Genomic DNA, 16130 nt, shown 5'->3' on the forward strand with positions numbered 1-16130 from the left:
ATGGCCTCAGTGCCCAGGAGGGTAAGCCCCCTAGGACTGGCACCAGGGCCACCTGCCACAGCAAGGGGCTGCTTTCAAGAGTGGCTGGGCATGGCTATTGGTCACTGCACCTCACAGGCACCGAGGGCTGAGGGTGGAGATGAAGCCGCCTACCTTGACATGGCCTTTGTAGGCTGTTCCGATGCCTCGCTGCACGTCCACGCCCAGAGGCCTCTTGGACTGCTCGGGAGGTATTGGGCACACCTGGGGGGCACTGTCTTTGCAGGACACGTGGCAAGCAAAGGAACACACTGGAAGAGAGCAAGAACACTGCCTTCAAAGCTTGCTGCCTACAGAGAAGTCACTGCAGAACCTATGCCCTGAGGAGGCAATTTAATAATTACCAGGTCTCGCCTGGAATCCCAGCACTTTCGGAGGCCGAGGTGGGCAGACCACTTGAGGTCAGGAGTTTGAGACCAGCCTGGCCAACATGGTGAAATCCCGCCTTTATTAAAAATACAAAAATTAGCCAGGCGTGGTGAAGCACACCTGTAATCCCAGCTACTCGGGAGGCTGAGGCAGAAGAATCGCTTGAGCCTGGGAGGCGGAGGTTGCAGTGAGCTGAGACCACACTATTGCACTCCAGCCTGGGCCACAGAGCGAGACTCCATCTCAAAAAAACAAAATAAAACAAAACAAACAAAAAATAATGATCAAGTCTCACATCAAGTCCAGACACCCAAAAAGGTAAGAACAGTTGCAAGGCAGAATCCACACAAAAGCTCAGGGTTTCTGGCATGAATGCGTCTTCAGCATGCGCACAGGGAAAGGGCCCATGGCAGAAGCCTGCTTCCATGCTGTCCCTGCCAGCCCGGGCCGCCTCCCACACGGGGGAGTTTCTACACAGCAATTCAGGCCAGCGGTCATGGGGACGTGGGGTCTTGGCAGCCAATCAAAACGTGCATGAGTTGAAATAACAAAAAACAATGCTTCTGCTATAATGTAGAATGAAGGGCATCTCTGTTCACAGACCCATGGTCAGGAAGGCGTGAGTGCTCAGAGCCAGTGCGAGCCTGGGCTCCAGGACCCTCCCACAGCACTGGGTGGCTTGGGGTGGTTGCTCATCTGTGAAATGGGGCAATCACTGAGGGGGTAAGAGCATGTCGAATCCCAGCACAGCGCAAGAGCACAAGATACAGCCTTAAAAATATGATGGGCTGGGCGCAGTGGCTCACACCTGTAATCCCAGCACTTTGGGAGGCCGAGGCAGGTGGATCACTTGAGGTCAGGAGTTCGAGACCAGCCTGGCCAACATGGCGAAACCCCATCTCTACTAAGAACACAAAAATTAGCCAGGCATGGTGGCGTGGGCCTGTCCCCAGCTACTTGGGCGGATGAGGCAGGAGAATCACTTGAATCTGGGAGGCAGCGGTTGCAGTAAGCTGAAATTGAGCCACTGCACTCTAGCCTGGGCAACAGAGTCAAACTCTTGTCTCGAAAAAGAAATAGAAAAAAAGAAAAAAAATACGAATGATGACCAGAAGCAGAGACAAATAATTGTGGTTATCTTTAGATAATTTGACAGTGGAAGGTTTTACACAATTACTTTTCCTCTCTGATTTTCTAGAACAGCTGCAGATGATCTACTTCGTAATAATTCTCAGTAGATGAGCTGAGTCACCACAGAGGCGCACAGCACAATGGAGCCCCCAGCACAGCAGGGATCCACAGTTCCACAGACCTTTACTGAGGATTTGTAAAAATAAACCTGCCAGGCTGGGTGCAGTGGCTCATGCCTGTAATTCCAGCACTTCGGGAGGCTAAGGCGGGAGATCACTTGAGTCCCAGAGTTCGAGACCAGTCTGGGAAACAAAGTGAGATCCCCCAACTCTCTACAAAAAAAATTTAAAAATAGCCAGGCATGGCGGTGGTGTGTGTGTCTGTGGTCCCAACTACTTGAGAGGCTGAGACAAGGGAATCGCTTGAGCTGACCTGTGATTGCACCACTGCACTGAAGTCTGAGTGACAGAGTGAGACCCTATCCCCCAACTCCCCCTAAAAAAAACCCTGTCCTCAAATCATGCCAATGACATTTCACTTTAGTTTGGTTTGCTTGCATCAGGGCTGCCCTGGAGCCGGCTGGTGCCCTTAGCTGCAGGGGTGTGGGGCTGTGCACGCTGACCCCAGGAGCTGCAACGACACTCACCCTCGCAGGCGTAGCCCTGCCGGATCAGCCCAACCATCAGGGAGGTGCAGTGGCTGCACTGAGTAGGGCTGGAGAAGGACTTGATGCTGAACTGGTGAGCTTTTGGCTGGAAGGAGAAAATCAAGAACACTGAGGTGAACCATGGACTCTTGAGAAGAGTCAGATCCATCTGCCTGTGATCCAGTTTATACACAGCTTGGGCATTATCCTGAAAAGGTGGAAATGTGCAAGTTCTGGTCTTGGTCTACGTGTTCCCTAACAGGGCTCATCAAATAGTGGTGAAAACCACCTACGAGCCTGAGCCAGAGAGAGGCCAACAAATACTTCCTTCAGTGGGAGAGCACTGCTACCAAAAAGCGAGGTCAGCTGGGCCAGAGGGCCGAGGTGGCATGGCCAGTGCTCTTTCTGGCTCACGCTCCTGGCCTCCTGGAGACCAGCACCAACTGGCTCTTGGGGGCCGACCTGGGGCCACATTTGGGTTGGGCTGCACACAGGCCTTGCATGTGTCCAAGAGACACCCAAGAATCACCTACAGGAGGACAGTTCATAACAGCAAACGCCTGGAAAGGCTCACGGTCCCTCATCAGGAGTGGACACATTGTGAACCCAGCGGCAACTGCAGCCCCAAAGCTGAACAGAGGGTCGTGGTGCAGGCCATGCGGGACCGCCTGTTTACCAAGCTCAGGCGCAGCAGAGACCAATACGATCCTCAGCAGGAAACAGATGTGGGTGAGACCACTTGCAAGAAGTAGGGGAGTGACCGACACAAACTCCAGAGAGCTGCGGGGGAAGAGGCTGGCTGAGGTGGGCAGGGAGGCCCCGTGGGGCGGTGGCCGGGCCATCAGGACTAGGAGTGACACACCAGCACTCTGCAGAGTTGCTATCAAATATGGTAACCAAATAAACGACCTCGCGACTTGGTCCCTGACTCTGCAAGAGTCTTAGTCCAAAAGCCAAACCCTTAGGTAGCCTCATAGAAGTTTGGCTTCTTACGTCCAGCCGGCATAGCTGCCTGTGGCAGGAAGCACAGGCAGAGGCCGTGTCTACATTAACAACAAAAAAAACCACCTTAGGCCACAGGGCTACGTACTCGCAATGCTTGGAACTCAGGGGCCTGTCACCCTGGAGACTTTCTGATCTGCGTTGATGTTTATACAAAAGAAAAGGGGATGTTACAGAAGAAGCCGAGGCCAGGACAGGGGAGCAGGGGCCCAGTGGGGCCGCTGTGCGGGCTCTCCAGGATGCACTTGTGGAAAGGATGAGGCTCAGAACCGCACATGCACTGCAGGGCCGTTTATGCTGGGAGTCATTCTCACCCACCAGCCACATGGTTCTGTAAGGTTCTCTAAGTGCAGGGAGACAAATGAAAATCAATGTGGAGAAGCTAGCTGCCTACCTGTGGAGAGGGGAATATGGCTTGGGGAATGAGAGAAGGAGAGTGGGGAGACTGAATGCTGAACTTTTCCAATTAAAATATATTTGTGTAGCACTGGTATCATTAAGAAAACACAGGGTCCTGACAGCTTCCTGAATTACACACCATTCTCAACAACTTTCCTACAGAACATGAGGGTCGCTACTGTGTGTATGCAAAAATGACTATGTTTTATTTATACAAAACTTATTTTCTAAATAACTGAGAATAAATAAATAACTAAATAACTAAGAAGGCGCCCCGGGTGAAAGCAAGGCCCCTACCTTCGGTCCAGCCAGAGCCAGGGCCTGCGTGGTGGGCAACGGCACAGCGGATGGCCTCTGCGGGGGCCGAGCCATGTCCTGGGAGACAAGCAGGACAGGTGAGTGTCGGCCCAGCTCAGCACGGCTGAGACACCTGGCCCCACGGGGTGCACTTCTCTCAAGAATGTGTTAACAGTGAACAGTTCTGCATTTTTAATTTGCTACAATGTTGAGACATCTGCGGAAGCCTCCCTCATCTAGGGGAGGGACTGACAGTTAATTCTCAAAATGAAAGGTGGGCTTGAGCACCTGGGCAGAGGCCCTCGCTGCAAACTGTTATGCAGGGGCCAGGTGAGCAGCATCTGGTCACCTGGACACGAGAGCAGACCCCAGGTGGGAGCATCACCAGGGCAACGCTGTCTCACCTCCTGCTGCTCAGATGCAGCCACAGACATCGACGGGGACGCTTCTGGCTTTGGAGCTTGTGTTTCTTGCTCACTAGCTGAGCTGGTCTGTGAGAACCAAGAAAGAAAGAGTGGGGTGAAAGGACATATTCCACATGATCCAGACTCTACTTACAAGTTCTTTACTAATAAAAGCACATTCTGTCTGGCCCAGAAGTCCCAGCGGTTCTTACTCCTGGATCCTATCACCCCTTGGGTCTCCTCACAGACCCCTGCTCCACTCCCAGCTGGCCGGCCTGCCCTGAGGACCCCTGCACTTGGCTTCCTCAGCTGAGTGGTGATTGCGTGGGCAGGTGGAGTCTGACAAGTCACAGTCACCCCGCTGAGGTGAGAATTTGCCTGGAGACACCTCTAATGCACAGCCCTGAGCATACCCGCCCCCTCCTGCAGCCTCCTTGCCCTGGTCACTGAAAGGGCAAGACCTGGAAATGCTGATCCTTCCTGACCTTTATTCATAAGTAATGTTATCTAAGCCTAGCAGCCTTAAGATCAATTAGCCAGGCCAGGCACGGTGGCTCACGCCTGTAATCCCAGCAATTTGGGAGGCTGAGGGGGGCAGACCACCTGAAGTCAGGATTTTGAGACCAGCCTGGCCAACATGGCGAAACCCCGTCTCTACTAAAAATACAAAAATTAGCCGGGTGTGCTAGCACACACCCATAATCCCAGCTACTCTGGAGGCTGAGGCACGACAATCGCTTGAACCCAGGAGAAGGTTGCAGTGAGCCGAGATCAAGTCATTGCACTCCAGCCTGGGCAACAAATCAAGACTGTCTCAAAAGAAAAAGAGAAAGAAGAAAAGATCAAATAGCCAAATGCTTCTTAACCTCATTTCAAGGATCAAGAAGAAATTCGAACATCAACAGAGGTCGGTGGGCCCATGAGTAGATTTAAGAATTTCCTTGAAAATTTTATGACACAGGGAAGCAATGTTTTGTTTTAACAAATTAAGAGTTCTAATTTCACAGTGATTTATTTGAAGCTAAAGCTACACTCTGAAACCACTTAAAAACAACTCTATTTCAACAAGTATTCCTGAAACTAACAGTTTATCATCACAGGCCACTGCTGTTTACAGACGCACATATAGGTATGCTGAGTAGCAAGTGTTAGCACCAGCAAGCAGTGTGATGGGACACAGACATGGCTGGGAAGGCGCCTAAAGCATTGACAGCTGTATTTTGTGTTCCACATCAGAATCCCAATGAACCAAATCAGATAAACACTTTCCAACAGTTGCAATTAATTAGGCCACTGAGGAAGGAGCCAAATTCAGATGGGATGGCAGCATACACACATAAAACACACACACAACTGTGTACTGCAAATTCACAAGGGAAAGTCTAGCTCGACTGGCTAATTACCAAAGCTCAAAAATGTAAGCAAATCTGCCCCATAAACAAGGTATGTTAAGTGTTACGGTTCCATCTTTAGATAAATGAGAAAAAGAATATTAATTTTAGGCATGTAAAAGCCCCACTCGTTTCATTTAGTTGGTTAATTAATCAAAGGGATGCAGATTCAGGAACAGGAGCATTGAGGAGGCTGTGCACTAACAGGAGTGAAAGCTGCGGGAAGCCAGCGCTGGCAGCCACTTACTTCTTCCCAAAAGGCTAGCAGGGAAGATGCAGACGAGGAGGAGAGAGAGTCCTTGGAGGTAACAGACAGGAGGAACAAACATCATTTCCCACCCAGTCAACACTGGCATGAAGATATACTGACTTAATCTTGGTGACGAACTGTTTCTAGTAAAAACCAACATGTTTCATGCAGGCAGCGTGGGATAAGAAGTTTCTCAAAGACAATTTTCAAAAGAGTCTGGAAGCTCTAACAGACTCAGCCCCTGATGGAGGGTTTTTTCTGTTCAACAATAAATGCCTTCCCATTTAAATCACAGAGGGATTAGCGGCCAGGCACGGTGGCTCATGCCTATAATCCCAGCACTTTGGGAGGCCAAGGCGGGCAGATCACCTGAGGTTAGGAGTTTGAGACCGGTCTGGGCAATATAGCAAGAATCCATCTCTACAAAAATTTAAAAATTAGCTGGGCGCGGTGGCGAGCACCTGTAGTGCCAGCTACTCAGGAGGCTGAGGCAGGAGAATCGCTTGAGCCCAGGAGTTTGAGGTTGCAGTGAGCTATGATGGTGGCACTGCACTCCAGCCTGGGCAGCAGAAGGAAGCCCTGACTCTAAAAAATGGTTAAGATGGTAAGTTTTATGTTATGTGTGCTTATATCACAATTTATAAATCAATTATGGGCCAGGCATGGTGGCTCACACCTGTAATCCCAGCACTTTGGGAGGCTGAGGTGGGTGGATCACCTGAGGTCAGAAGTTCAAGACCATCCTGGGCGACATGGTGAAACCCCATCTCTACTAAAAATACAAAAAAAAAAAAAAAAAAAAAAAAAAATTAGCCGGGCATAGTGGCGCGTGCCTGTAGTCCCAGCTACTTGGGAGGCTGAGGCACAAGAATCGCTTGAACCTGGGAGGTGGAGGTTGTGGTGAGCTGAAACTGCACCACTGCACTCCAGCCTGGGTGACAGAGTAAGACTGTCTCAAAAAAAAAAAAAAAAAAAAAAAGGGAGGGATGAGGGATTAGCAAGGGCAGGCGTGCTGGCTGTAGAGAATGAGGCATGAAGATGCCGCCTCTGTCTCCATCTCTGCTGCCCACTCTCCACAGCTGTGACTCACACACTCATGGACAGTACTGGCTGTAAACTCACCTGCTACTGGGCCCTCTACTCTGTTAATGTTACAGAAAGCTACCGCTTTCCTGGCCGCCTCCATTCAGTGATCAAGCACCAGAGATCAAGAACCAGAGATCTCTGGTTCTCTGGAATCCACTTATTCCTCCCCACAGCGGTGCCTGGCTCCGCAGCAATGAGAGAGGCAATGACTTGTGCAGAAACAGGCTTATCAAAGATCTGGCGGGCACTTACCAGTTAAATAGATTTGCTTCTTCAAAACTGTGGATTTCAGGGAAAAGACAAGCATTGCCAGTTTGATAAAACAAACAAACATTTTGACAGGTGAAGGTGAACAGGTGTGCGTCCAGAGTGGCTGTGAGCAATGCAAGCCTGCTTGGGTGTTGTAATGACAGACACAGGCCAGGATGCTAAGAGCCCACCCCAAGGGAGGCTGCTACGGGCAGATGCCCACGTGGGCACCTGCTGACTGCCCCCTACTCACACAGGCAGCAACCCTAGCCAACCCCACCTCAACCCAACGATCAGACTTGGCATCACCCACCCTGGGCAGGCCGGCCTCTGTGCGTGGAAAGGGCACAGCTCCTCCTGAGGAGAGTTTGTGCCAAAGGTTCAACCCACAACTGATGAAGATGAAACATCAGACAAACCCAGAGTGGACATTCTGCAGGACAACTGGCCTGGGTAACACCAAAATATCATTGTCATAAAAGGGAACAGATGGGGAACTGTTCCAGATTAAAGGAAACAAAAGACTAAATGCGATTCATGACCTCCAGATGGATCCAGAACTAGGAGGAAAAGCCAGCAGGAAAGGGCATTCCTGGGACGACAAGGGACACATGGATATGGGCTGTCCCACGGCATCAGCACAGAATGCCTGATGACAGTGACACTGTGGTTATGTGAGAGAATGCCCCAATCGTAGGAAATAACTGCTGAAGTATGTTGGGGTCGCTGATACCTTCAAGTCGCTTTCAAATACTTCAGAGGAAGAAAGTCTCTTATGTTGAGAGAGAGAAAGCAGATGTAGCAAAACCCCAGGTGAGGGACATGTACACATGCACCCTATTCTTCCCACTCGCCTGCAGGGCTGGAGTTTTCTAAATCAAAGGCTGGAACCACCTTCCCCACCCTGCACCCCATCAGGAGTTCCATTAGTGAGCTCCACTCTCCCTGCTCCAATGTGCTTCGCGTGCTGCTATCAAGGGTGCATCCCTACAGGTTTCGAAGAGGAGGAAAGGCTGTCCTACCTCCATGGAATGCCACCAAGAACCTGCGGCCCATGGAGGGAGGCAGTGGGGTCTGCTCCTCACTCGACAGCTAATTCCCAAGTAGATGACCAGCGGCTCCGGCTGCCTGAGGGGGTTGGCCTCCTTGTGAGGGTCTCGGCAAGGCACCTGGTGCCAGACTGTTCCCATCAACCACCTTTCCCATCGATCCCCAATGCCGAACTCTACAGCTACACAGATGGAAACACAACTAAGGTATTTTTATTCGCTCTAGTGTGGGATTTTTTTTTTTTAAGAGATAGGGTCTCGCTATATTGCCCAGGCTGGTCTTGAACTCCTGGGCTCAAGTGATCCTCCCACTTCAGCCTCCCAAAGTGCTGGGATTACAGGCGTGAGCCACTGCACCCATCCCAGTGTGAGAATTTGTATTAAAGTATTTTCTTGAAATAATCGCTACAGGCTGGGCGTGGTGGCTCACGCCTGTAATCCCAGCACTCTGGGAGGCCAAGGTGGGTGGATCACCTGAGGTCAGGAGTTCGAGACCAGCCTCGCCAATATGGTGAAACCCTGTCTCTACTAAAAATACAAAAATTAGCCGGGCGTGGTGGTGGGTGCCTGTAGTCCCAGCTACTTGGGAGGCTGAGGCAGGAGAATCACTTGAACCCGGGAGGCGGAAGTTGCAGTGAGCCAAGATCATGCCACTGCACTCCAGCCTGGGTGACAGAGCAAGACTCCGTCTCAAAAAAAAAAAAAAAAAAAAAATACTCACTACACAGCTGAGGCCAGTGCAGATTTCTCCCTGAAGAGGCTGAGCACTTTCTTAATCTCATCTCTACTTAATCTGAGTTGAGAAAGCTTCTCTGGGAGCACCTCAAATACCCTAAATGTCTGTCACCTGATGCGTTTAATGTGGGTTGATTACATGTGGGTCAATTACACAGTTAGCACAACGCTGAGATAAACACTGAATGTATATTTACTGGTGTGTTTGTGGCCCCATGAGTGGTAAAATCATATATGACACTATTTCTAACTTATCATAAACTCATCTGTCACTTAAAAAAAAAACAATGACTTACTCTAAATGTCAGGTCATGTGCAAGAGGAGCAGTGTTGAAATACTCAAAAATGGAATCCTGAAAATCTGGAAGTTTGAGCCCTGCAAAAAGAAACAAAGAATAGTCAAGGCAAAAAAACTAAAGTCTACATATTATTTTCAGACAGAGTCAGTGTCTTCAAGATGTCAATTCTTCTTGAGTAACTGATACATCTGACATGATCACAATTAAAAAAAAAAAAAAAAGGTCAAGCTTTTCCCCAGAGAGTAACAAGAATCAAAAAGTTCACTTGAAAAAGTAACCAAGGGACTGGGTGCGGTGGCTCACGCCTGTAATCCCAACACTTTGGGAGGCCGAGGTGGGCGGATCACCTGAGGTCAGGAGTTAAAGACCAGCCTGGCCAACATGGTGAAATCCCATCTCTGCTAAAAATACAAAAATTAGCTGTGCATGGTGGTATGTGCCTGAAATCCCAGCTACTCGGGAGGCTGAGGCAGGAGAATCTCGAGCCCAGGAGGTAGAGGTTGTGGTAAGCCAAGATCACGCCACTGTACTCCAGCCTGGGCGACAGAGCAAGACTCTGTCTCAAAAAAAAACACAAAAACAAAAAACAAAACCCCTCAAAACCACAGGGGCAGCTGGGCTGGGCGTAGGTGGAGGAGGAGCAGATCTACCAGATATTAAAGCAGATTCACTAAGGCCTCTACAATAAGAATCATGGCCAGGCACAGTGGTTCACACCTGTCATCCCAGCACTTTGGGAGGCCAAGGTCGGAGGACTGCTTGAGGCCATGAGTTTGAGACCAGCCTGGGCAACACAGAGAGACCCCATCTCCATAAAAATTAAATAAATAAAATTAGCTGTGCATGGTGGCATGTGCCTGTGGTCCTAGCTACTTGGGAGACAGAGACAGGAGGATCACTTGAGCTGGGGAGATTGAGGCTGCACGTGCCACTGCATTCCTGCCTGGGTGACAGAGTGAGACCCTGTCACACACACAAAAAAACACATATCAAAAAACAAGAATCAAGTGGTTCTTGCCCATGAACAATGGAACAGGGGAGAAGATCCAGAAACAGACCCAAGCCCATGGTGATCCTGTACATGACAACAGTCATATATAAAACCAGCAGGAAAAATAGCTTAATAACTGGTATTGGACAACCAGCTAGCCATTAGCAAAAGATAAAACTGGATACACTCCTCGAACCATATGTCAGAGCAAATTTCAAATGGATCAGTATTCTAATTTTAAAAATGAGGCTGGGCACGGTGGCTCACGCCTGTAATCCTAGCACTTTGGGAGACACGGCAGTCAGATTGCTTGAGTCCAGAAGTTCAAGACCAGCCTGGGAAATACGGCACAACCCCATCTCTAAAAATAAATAAATAAATAAATAAATAAATAGCCAGGTGTGGTGGCACATGCCTGTAGTCCCAGCTACTCAGGGGGCTGAGGTGGGAGGATCACTTGAGCCCAGAAAGTTGAGGCTGCAGTGAGCCCTGATCGTGCTACTGCACTCCAGCCTGGGCAACAGAGCAAGACCCTGAATCAATCAATCAATCAATCAATCAATCAATCATGAAGCCACACAAGTATGAGAAGCATGGGGGAATCCCTCCAACAACTGGGAGTTAGGTGTATTTTCCTATTTATGACTCAAAAAAGGAAGAAGACTGAAAACTTGACACACAAAAAATTTTGAAAACCACCTTTTTTTTTTTTTCTTGACAGACGGAATCTGGCTCTGTCACCCAGGCTGGAGTGCAGTGGCGAGATCTCAGCTCACTGCAACCTCTGCCTCCCAGGTTCAAGCGATTCTCCTGCCTCAGCCTCCTGAGTAGCTGGGACTATAGGCATGCCCCACCACGCCCAGCTAATTTTTGTATTTTTAGTAGAGATGGCAAACCCCCCCCCCACTTTTTTTTAAGACAGCGTTTTGCTCTTGTTGCCCAAGCTGGAGTGCAATGGTGCAATCTTGGCTCACTGCAACCTCTGCCTCCCGGGTTCAGGTTCAAGTTCAAACAATTCTCCTGCCTCAGCCTCCTGAGTAGCTGGGATTACAGGCATGCACCACCACGCCCGGCTAATTTTGTATTTTTACAAGAGATAGGGTTTCTCCATGTTGGTCAGGCTGGTCTCGAACTCCAGACCTCAGGTGATCCGCCCACCTCAGCCTCCCAAAGTGTTGGGATTACAGGCGTGAGCCACCGCACCGGCTGCAAAACCACTTTTATTTGGCAAAAAAATAAATAAATGATAAGCAAAGACAAACTAGGAAAAATACTTGCAACTTACATCACAAACAAAAGGCACTAATCCCCAAAATGCAAAAGGCTTTTAGAAATCCGCAAGACTAACAACCTGAATTTTTAAAAGCGGGCAAACAATAAAAACATATAATGCACAAAATACAAAAGTCCCTCAAACATATAAAAAGATGCTCAATCTTACTTATGAGAAATATGCAAGTTAAACGTCTACGGAGATGCTATTTCTCACCTATTCAGAGCGGCAAAAATCCAAGAGTCTGAAATCCTACTTTGTGGGTAGGCTGTGGGGCAGAAACCCCTCATGCAAAGTGGGAGGAACGTCACTGCACAGCCTCTGGAGGCCTGTCCGTCAGCATGCAGCAAGAGTGTACAGGCATGTTTGCCCTTTGCCCTGGCAATCCCACTTCTAGAACTCTATCCCGAAATACACCGACAAAAACAGGAAACGTTCCATCCATACAGCCACTCCTGGCAGCACTTTCTGTGACAGCAAATGCCAGGGAATAAACCATCCCAGTGGCTGGCCAGCCCACGGCAGTGCACAGTGCAGCTGCAGAGGAGGCCGGGGTGGCCCCTCCAGCACAAAATGATGCCTTTTGTGTTATCAGGGGATACAAATGTGTGCCTAGATTTGTGTGGATTTGCCATATGCTTTCAAGATGAAAGGAAGGATAGGCTGGGCACAGTGGCTCACACCTGTAATTCCAGCACTTTGGGAGGCTGAGGTGGGTGGATTGCCTGAGGTCAGGAGTTGCAGACCAGCCTGGCCAACGTGGCAAAACCCCATCTCTACTAAAAATACAAAAATTAGCCAGGGGTGGTGGTGGTGTGCACCTGCAAGCCCAGCTACTTGGGAGGCTGAGGCGGGAGAATCCTTGAACCCAGGATGCAGAGGTTGCAGTGAGCCGAGATTGTGCCACTGCACTCCAGCCTGGGTGACACAGCGAGACTGTCTCAAAAAAAAAGGAAGGATAAACCAAAAACAATGGCTACCTTTGGGGAAAATATATTTGAAGATGTTGTTTGAAAATGCTGATTTTGGAAAATACTGAATTTGGAATTCTGTAGGTGTTTCTAAAGTAACTATTAAGTCGAAAAGAAAATAAAACCATTCATTTGAAAAATACTTATATTCAAATAATGCAGAATCGCACGACATTAATTTACCAGTATCTGCTCTGAATTTTTCTTCCATCTTTTTCTTCAAAATTTCCATTTCTTCTAATAATTCTCTGTTTTTGGCTTCGGAATCCTTTAGTTTGCTAAAATAAAAAATAAATGGCTTTAAGTGCACTGAGAAGAGGTTGTCTGTGAGCTGGTATGGGGCAGGTCAGGATGAGAGAGCCGGGGTTTCTCCCCAGCACCCAGGACTGTCCAGAACACGGTAGCTCATGCGGGCCTTTCTACTGCAAACACCATGAACAGTACGAATATTTCAAATATAAACATTCAAACAGGAATTTAAAAAGTCATGGCTTAGGAAGGCGTGTCTCATGAAGGCCTAATGGAGCTCTTGACCTTCCTAATCTCGTTCCCAGGCGAGTCCTCTGTTCTCCAGGGACACAGGGCCCAGGCCGCTCAGCCGTCAGCCCCGTCAATATCTTTCCCATAACTGGCAAGATGGTGGCTGCACCAAGAAGCACCAGCACCACCCGCACGGGTAGCCTTGCAATTCCAGCAACTTCGTGGAGGGGACAGAGAAAGTCAGGCTGCCACAGGGAACACCTGGCCGGGAGGGATGCAGTTTGTGGGGGCTGTTCCACTCATCAGTGGGGTGAGAGTGGGCAAATCACCTGCAGAGTGTGTGTAAGTGGGAGTAACAAGACTGCCTACCCTGTTGGGCTGTGGGAGGGTCACAGGATTTAACAACAGAACAGTCTTACAGCAATTCCCAGAATAAAGAAAGTCAATTTAACTGAAACCTATTACCATTAATTTTTTTAGCCCCAAACTAACAGGATTTGGGACTTGGTAATTCTGTTAGAGACACTGTCCCTTCCAGGTCCTCGCCTGCCTCATGGCACAGCAGAGCTGGCCTGGTTTTTATGAAACTGACGTTCATTATCGTATCCTGGTAAAACCAGATCTGCAAAGAGGAGACTCTCAGCAAATACTGACTGAACTCACTGCTGTGTGAAAATGGCGTTCTCGTTACTGCTTGGAGTTAGGGAAAAATTTCAAGTGAGAATGCCATCTTCAACCTCTGTTTTAAAATATTCACGTTAGCTTGAAAGGAACAATCTTGAATTAGTGAATGGAGCGGCACGGAGGTGACTAAGCAGTGAGAGGGGCTCCTGTCAGACAGCGGTGTGAGTCTCGCTACCCAACGTGGGGGCACAAGCACCCGCTGCCGTCAAAACACGGCTCGCACCGCATCACACACCCCCGCGGCAGGCAAGGCCCTACACCCTCGTGGCCACCTCCTCAGTGCCAGAACGGCCTGCTATTCGGGGCTCCTGCAGGTGAACCCGACGTGCTGCCTCCTAAGGCTCCAGCAAACGCCGTGGCCCCGATTTTCCAGGCGAGGAGCATCAGAGCCCGTGAGGCTCAGGGCTGGCTCAAGGCCACACAGCCACTGCTCCTACTTGGAGTCAGACCCTGGCACCAAGTACCTTTCCAAGGTGAGGTTGGCATCCTTGACCTTCCTGAGCTCCTCCTGGACAAGCTGCTTGGCCCGGATCTCCGCCTCCAGGGCCGACTGCAGCTCCAGCCGCGCGGACATGTCCAGCTTCTGGCTGCGGCGCACCTTCCACAGCGGGTCCTTGAGACATGGTCACGGTGTTAAAAATGCATTTTCAGTTATCCGCTTGTTAAACTAATGTTAACAAATAAGTTATCTTTGTCTAACCTTAAGCCATTACGGTCTCATTTAGATATTAATTCTAAATTATGGAGGTGCCTCAGGAGTTTTAGTTTTGATATTTTATGACTTTTTTTACTCTTCCTCAGAAATCTTCTAAAAAATAACTAAATAATTTACTTTATCTTTTAGAAGAATAAAAGTGATTCTGTAGTGCAATTTCTTTTCTTTTCTTTTTTTTTTTGTTTGAGATGTAGTTTCGCTCTTGTTGCCTAGGCTGGAGTGCAATGGCGTGATCTCGGCTTACCGCGACCTCCGCCTCCTGGGTTCAAGCGATTTTCCTGTCTCAGCCTCTCCAGTAGCCAGTAGCTGGGATTACAGGTGCCGCACCACCATGCCTGCCTAATTTTTGTATTTTTAGTAGAGACAGGGTTTCACCATGTTGGCCAGGCTAGTCTCGAACTCCTGCTCTCGTGATCCACCCACTTTGGCCTCCCAAAGTGCTGGGATTACAGGCATGAGCCGCTGCGCCTGGCCTCTGTAATGCAATTTCTATATGGGTCCACTGGACCCTGGACCCTTTTACAAACCTAAGGTACATTATAGGGTTCGGTTATCTTTTTCTCATAACTTGAAACGTTTTGCTATTTCACCATCCTGGGAATTATGTCATTACTCATTCCTACCTGTGATAAAAAAAAAAAAAAAAAAGACTAAAATAATAAGGGAAGAATGACGGAGTGACCTAGGATGAAGCAACAGTGGAATAAGCCAGTTCACTAACATCATCCTCCTGTTTTCTTACTGAGTTGCCCAATGTATGACATCAACTTTCGAGAGGTATCAAAGAAGTCCAGAGATGCCATCTTGCTGTTTTTTCTTTTTTAAAACAAACTAAAAACCTTTCATTGAACACAATTGAGAATGCTTCATTTTCCATCTATAACAGTAAAGAGAAGAAAATGGACAGAGGAAGGCCAGGTGTGGGGGCTCATGCCTGTAATCCCAGCACTTTGGGAGGCCGAAGCGGGCAGATCACCTGAGGTCGGGGGTTTGAGACCAGCCTGGCCAACATGGTGGAAACCCGTCTCTACTAAAATACAAAAATTAGCCAGGTGTAGCGGCACACGCCTGTAATCCCGGCTACTCGGGGGGCTGAGGCAGGAGAATCACTTGAAGCCGGGAGGCGGAGGTTGCAGTAAGCCGAGATCACGCCACTGCACTCTAGCCTGGGCGACAGAGTGAGACTGTCGCGAGAGGAAAAAAATAAAATACACAGATCACTAAATGAACCAATGAAATTAATAAAAGCAAGCTCTCTGAGGGCAGAATCCAGTCTTAACTTGACACCACGGAGCTCAGTGCTCAGTAATTATTTGCTAAACGAATGAATGCTGTCAAGAGAAGCCATGATGATCTGAGAGCTGGCAAATGTTGGCGTTCCTTAAATTGGGGAACTGGTTGCACAGAAGTCTCTTGCATCACTGTAATTCCCTAAATAGTACTTAAATGTCACATTTATACTTAAAACCATTAATGAATTATTCAGTAATAGAAATGCAGGCATTACACAAAACCTACCAGTGTTCTTGACCCCAGACTAGAACTCCTCAAAGCCTCGAGCTCTTCGGTCATCTTGGAAGCAAGAGCTTGAAGGTAACCCCGGGCATCTTTCTCGTCACTGACCCTGGAGGAGGGAACAGATGTTCTATCTCACGAAGCATGGCTATCAG

At 48.8% G+C, this 16130-nt stretch overlaps 1 protein-coding gene across 5 annotated transcripts in view; it reads right to left on the minus strand.

Annotated features, from left to right (window-relative positions):
- The window catches only part of CDC42BPB (CDC42 binding protein kinase beta), a 128013-nt gene that overhangs the window by 18029 nt on the left and 93854 nt on the right, over positions 1 to 16130 (minus strand). For 2 of the 5 annotated variants that reach the window (XR_010109841.1, XM_034938206.3), the window contains exons 18-24: positions 15979 to 16084; positions 14210 to 14358; positions 12765 to 12859; positions 9344 to 9423; positions 4288 to 4374; positions 2186 to 2291; positions 154 to 290 (exon numbers count right to left, since the gene is read on the minus strand). Coding sequence is in view for 4 of the 5 variants with exons in the window: in XM_034938206.3 (XP_034794097.1) it covers positions 154 to 290; positions 2186 to 2291; positions 4288 to 4374; positions 9344 to 9423; positions 12765 to 12859; positions 14210 to 14358; positions 15979 to 16084 (760 nt within the window). In the remaining variant the exon portion in view is untranslated. Of the gene's footprint in view, positions 1 to 153; positions 291 to 2185; positions 2292 to 3883; positions 3962 to 4287; positions 4375 to 5925; positions 5977 to 9343; positions 9424 to 12764; positions 12860 to 14209; positions 14359 to 15978; positions 16085 to 16130 lie in introns of all 5 variants that reach the window. The other 3 variants (XM_034938203.3, XM_034938204.3, XM_034938205.3) reach the window with 3 other exon arrangements.

This window comes from Pan paniscus, chromosome 15 (genome assembly GCF_029289425.2).
Source record: "Pan paniscus chromosome 15, NHGRI_mPanPan1-v2.0_pri, whole genome shotgun sequence".
NCBI lineage: Eukaryota > Metazoa > Chordata > Mammalia > Primates > Hominidae > Pan > Pan paniscus.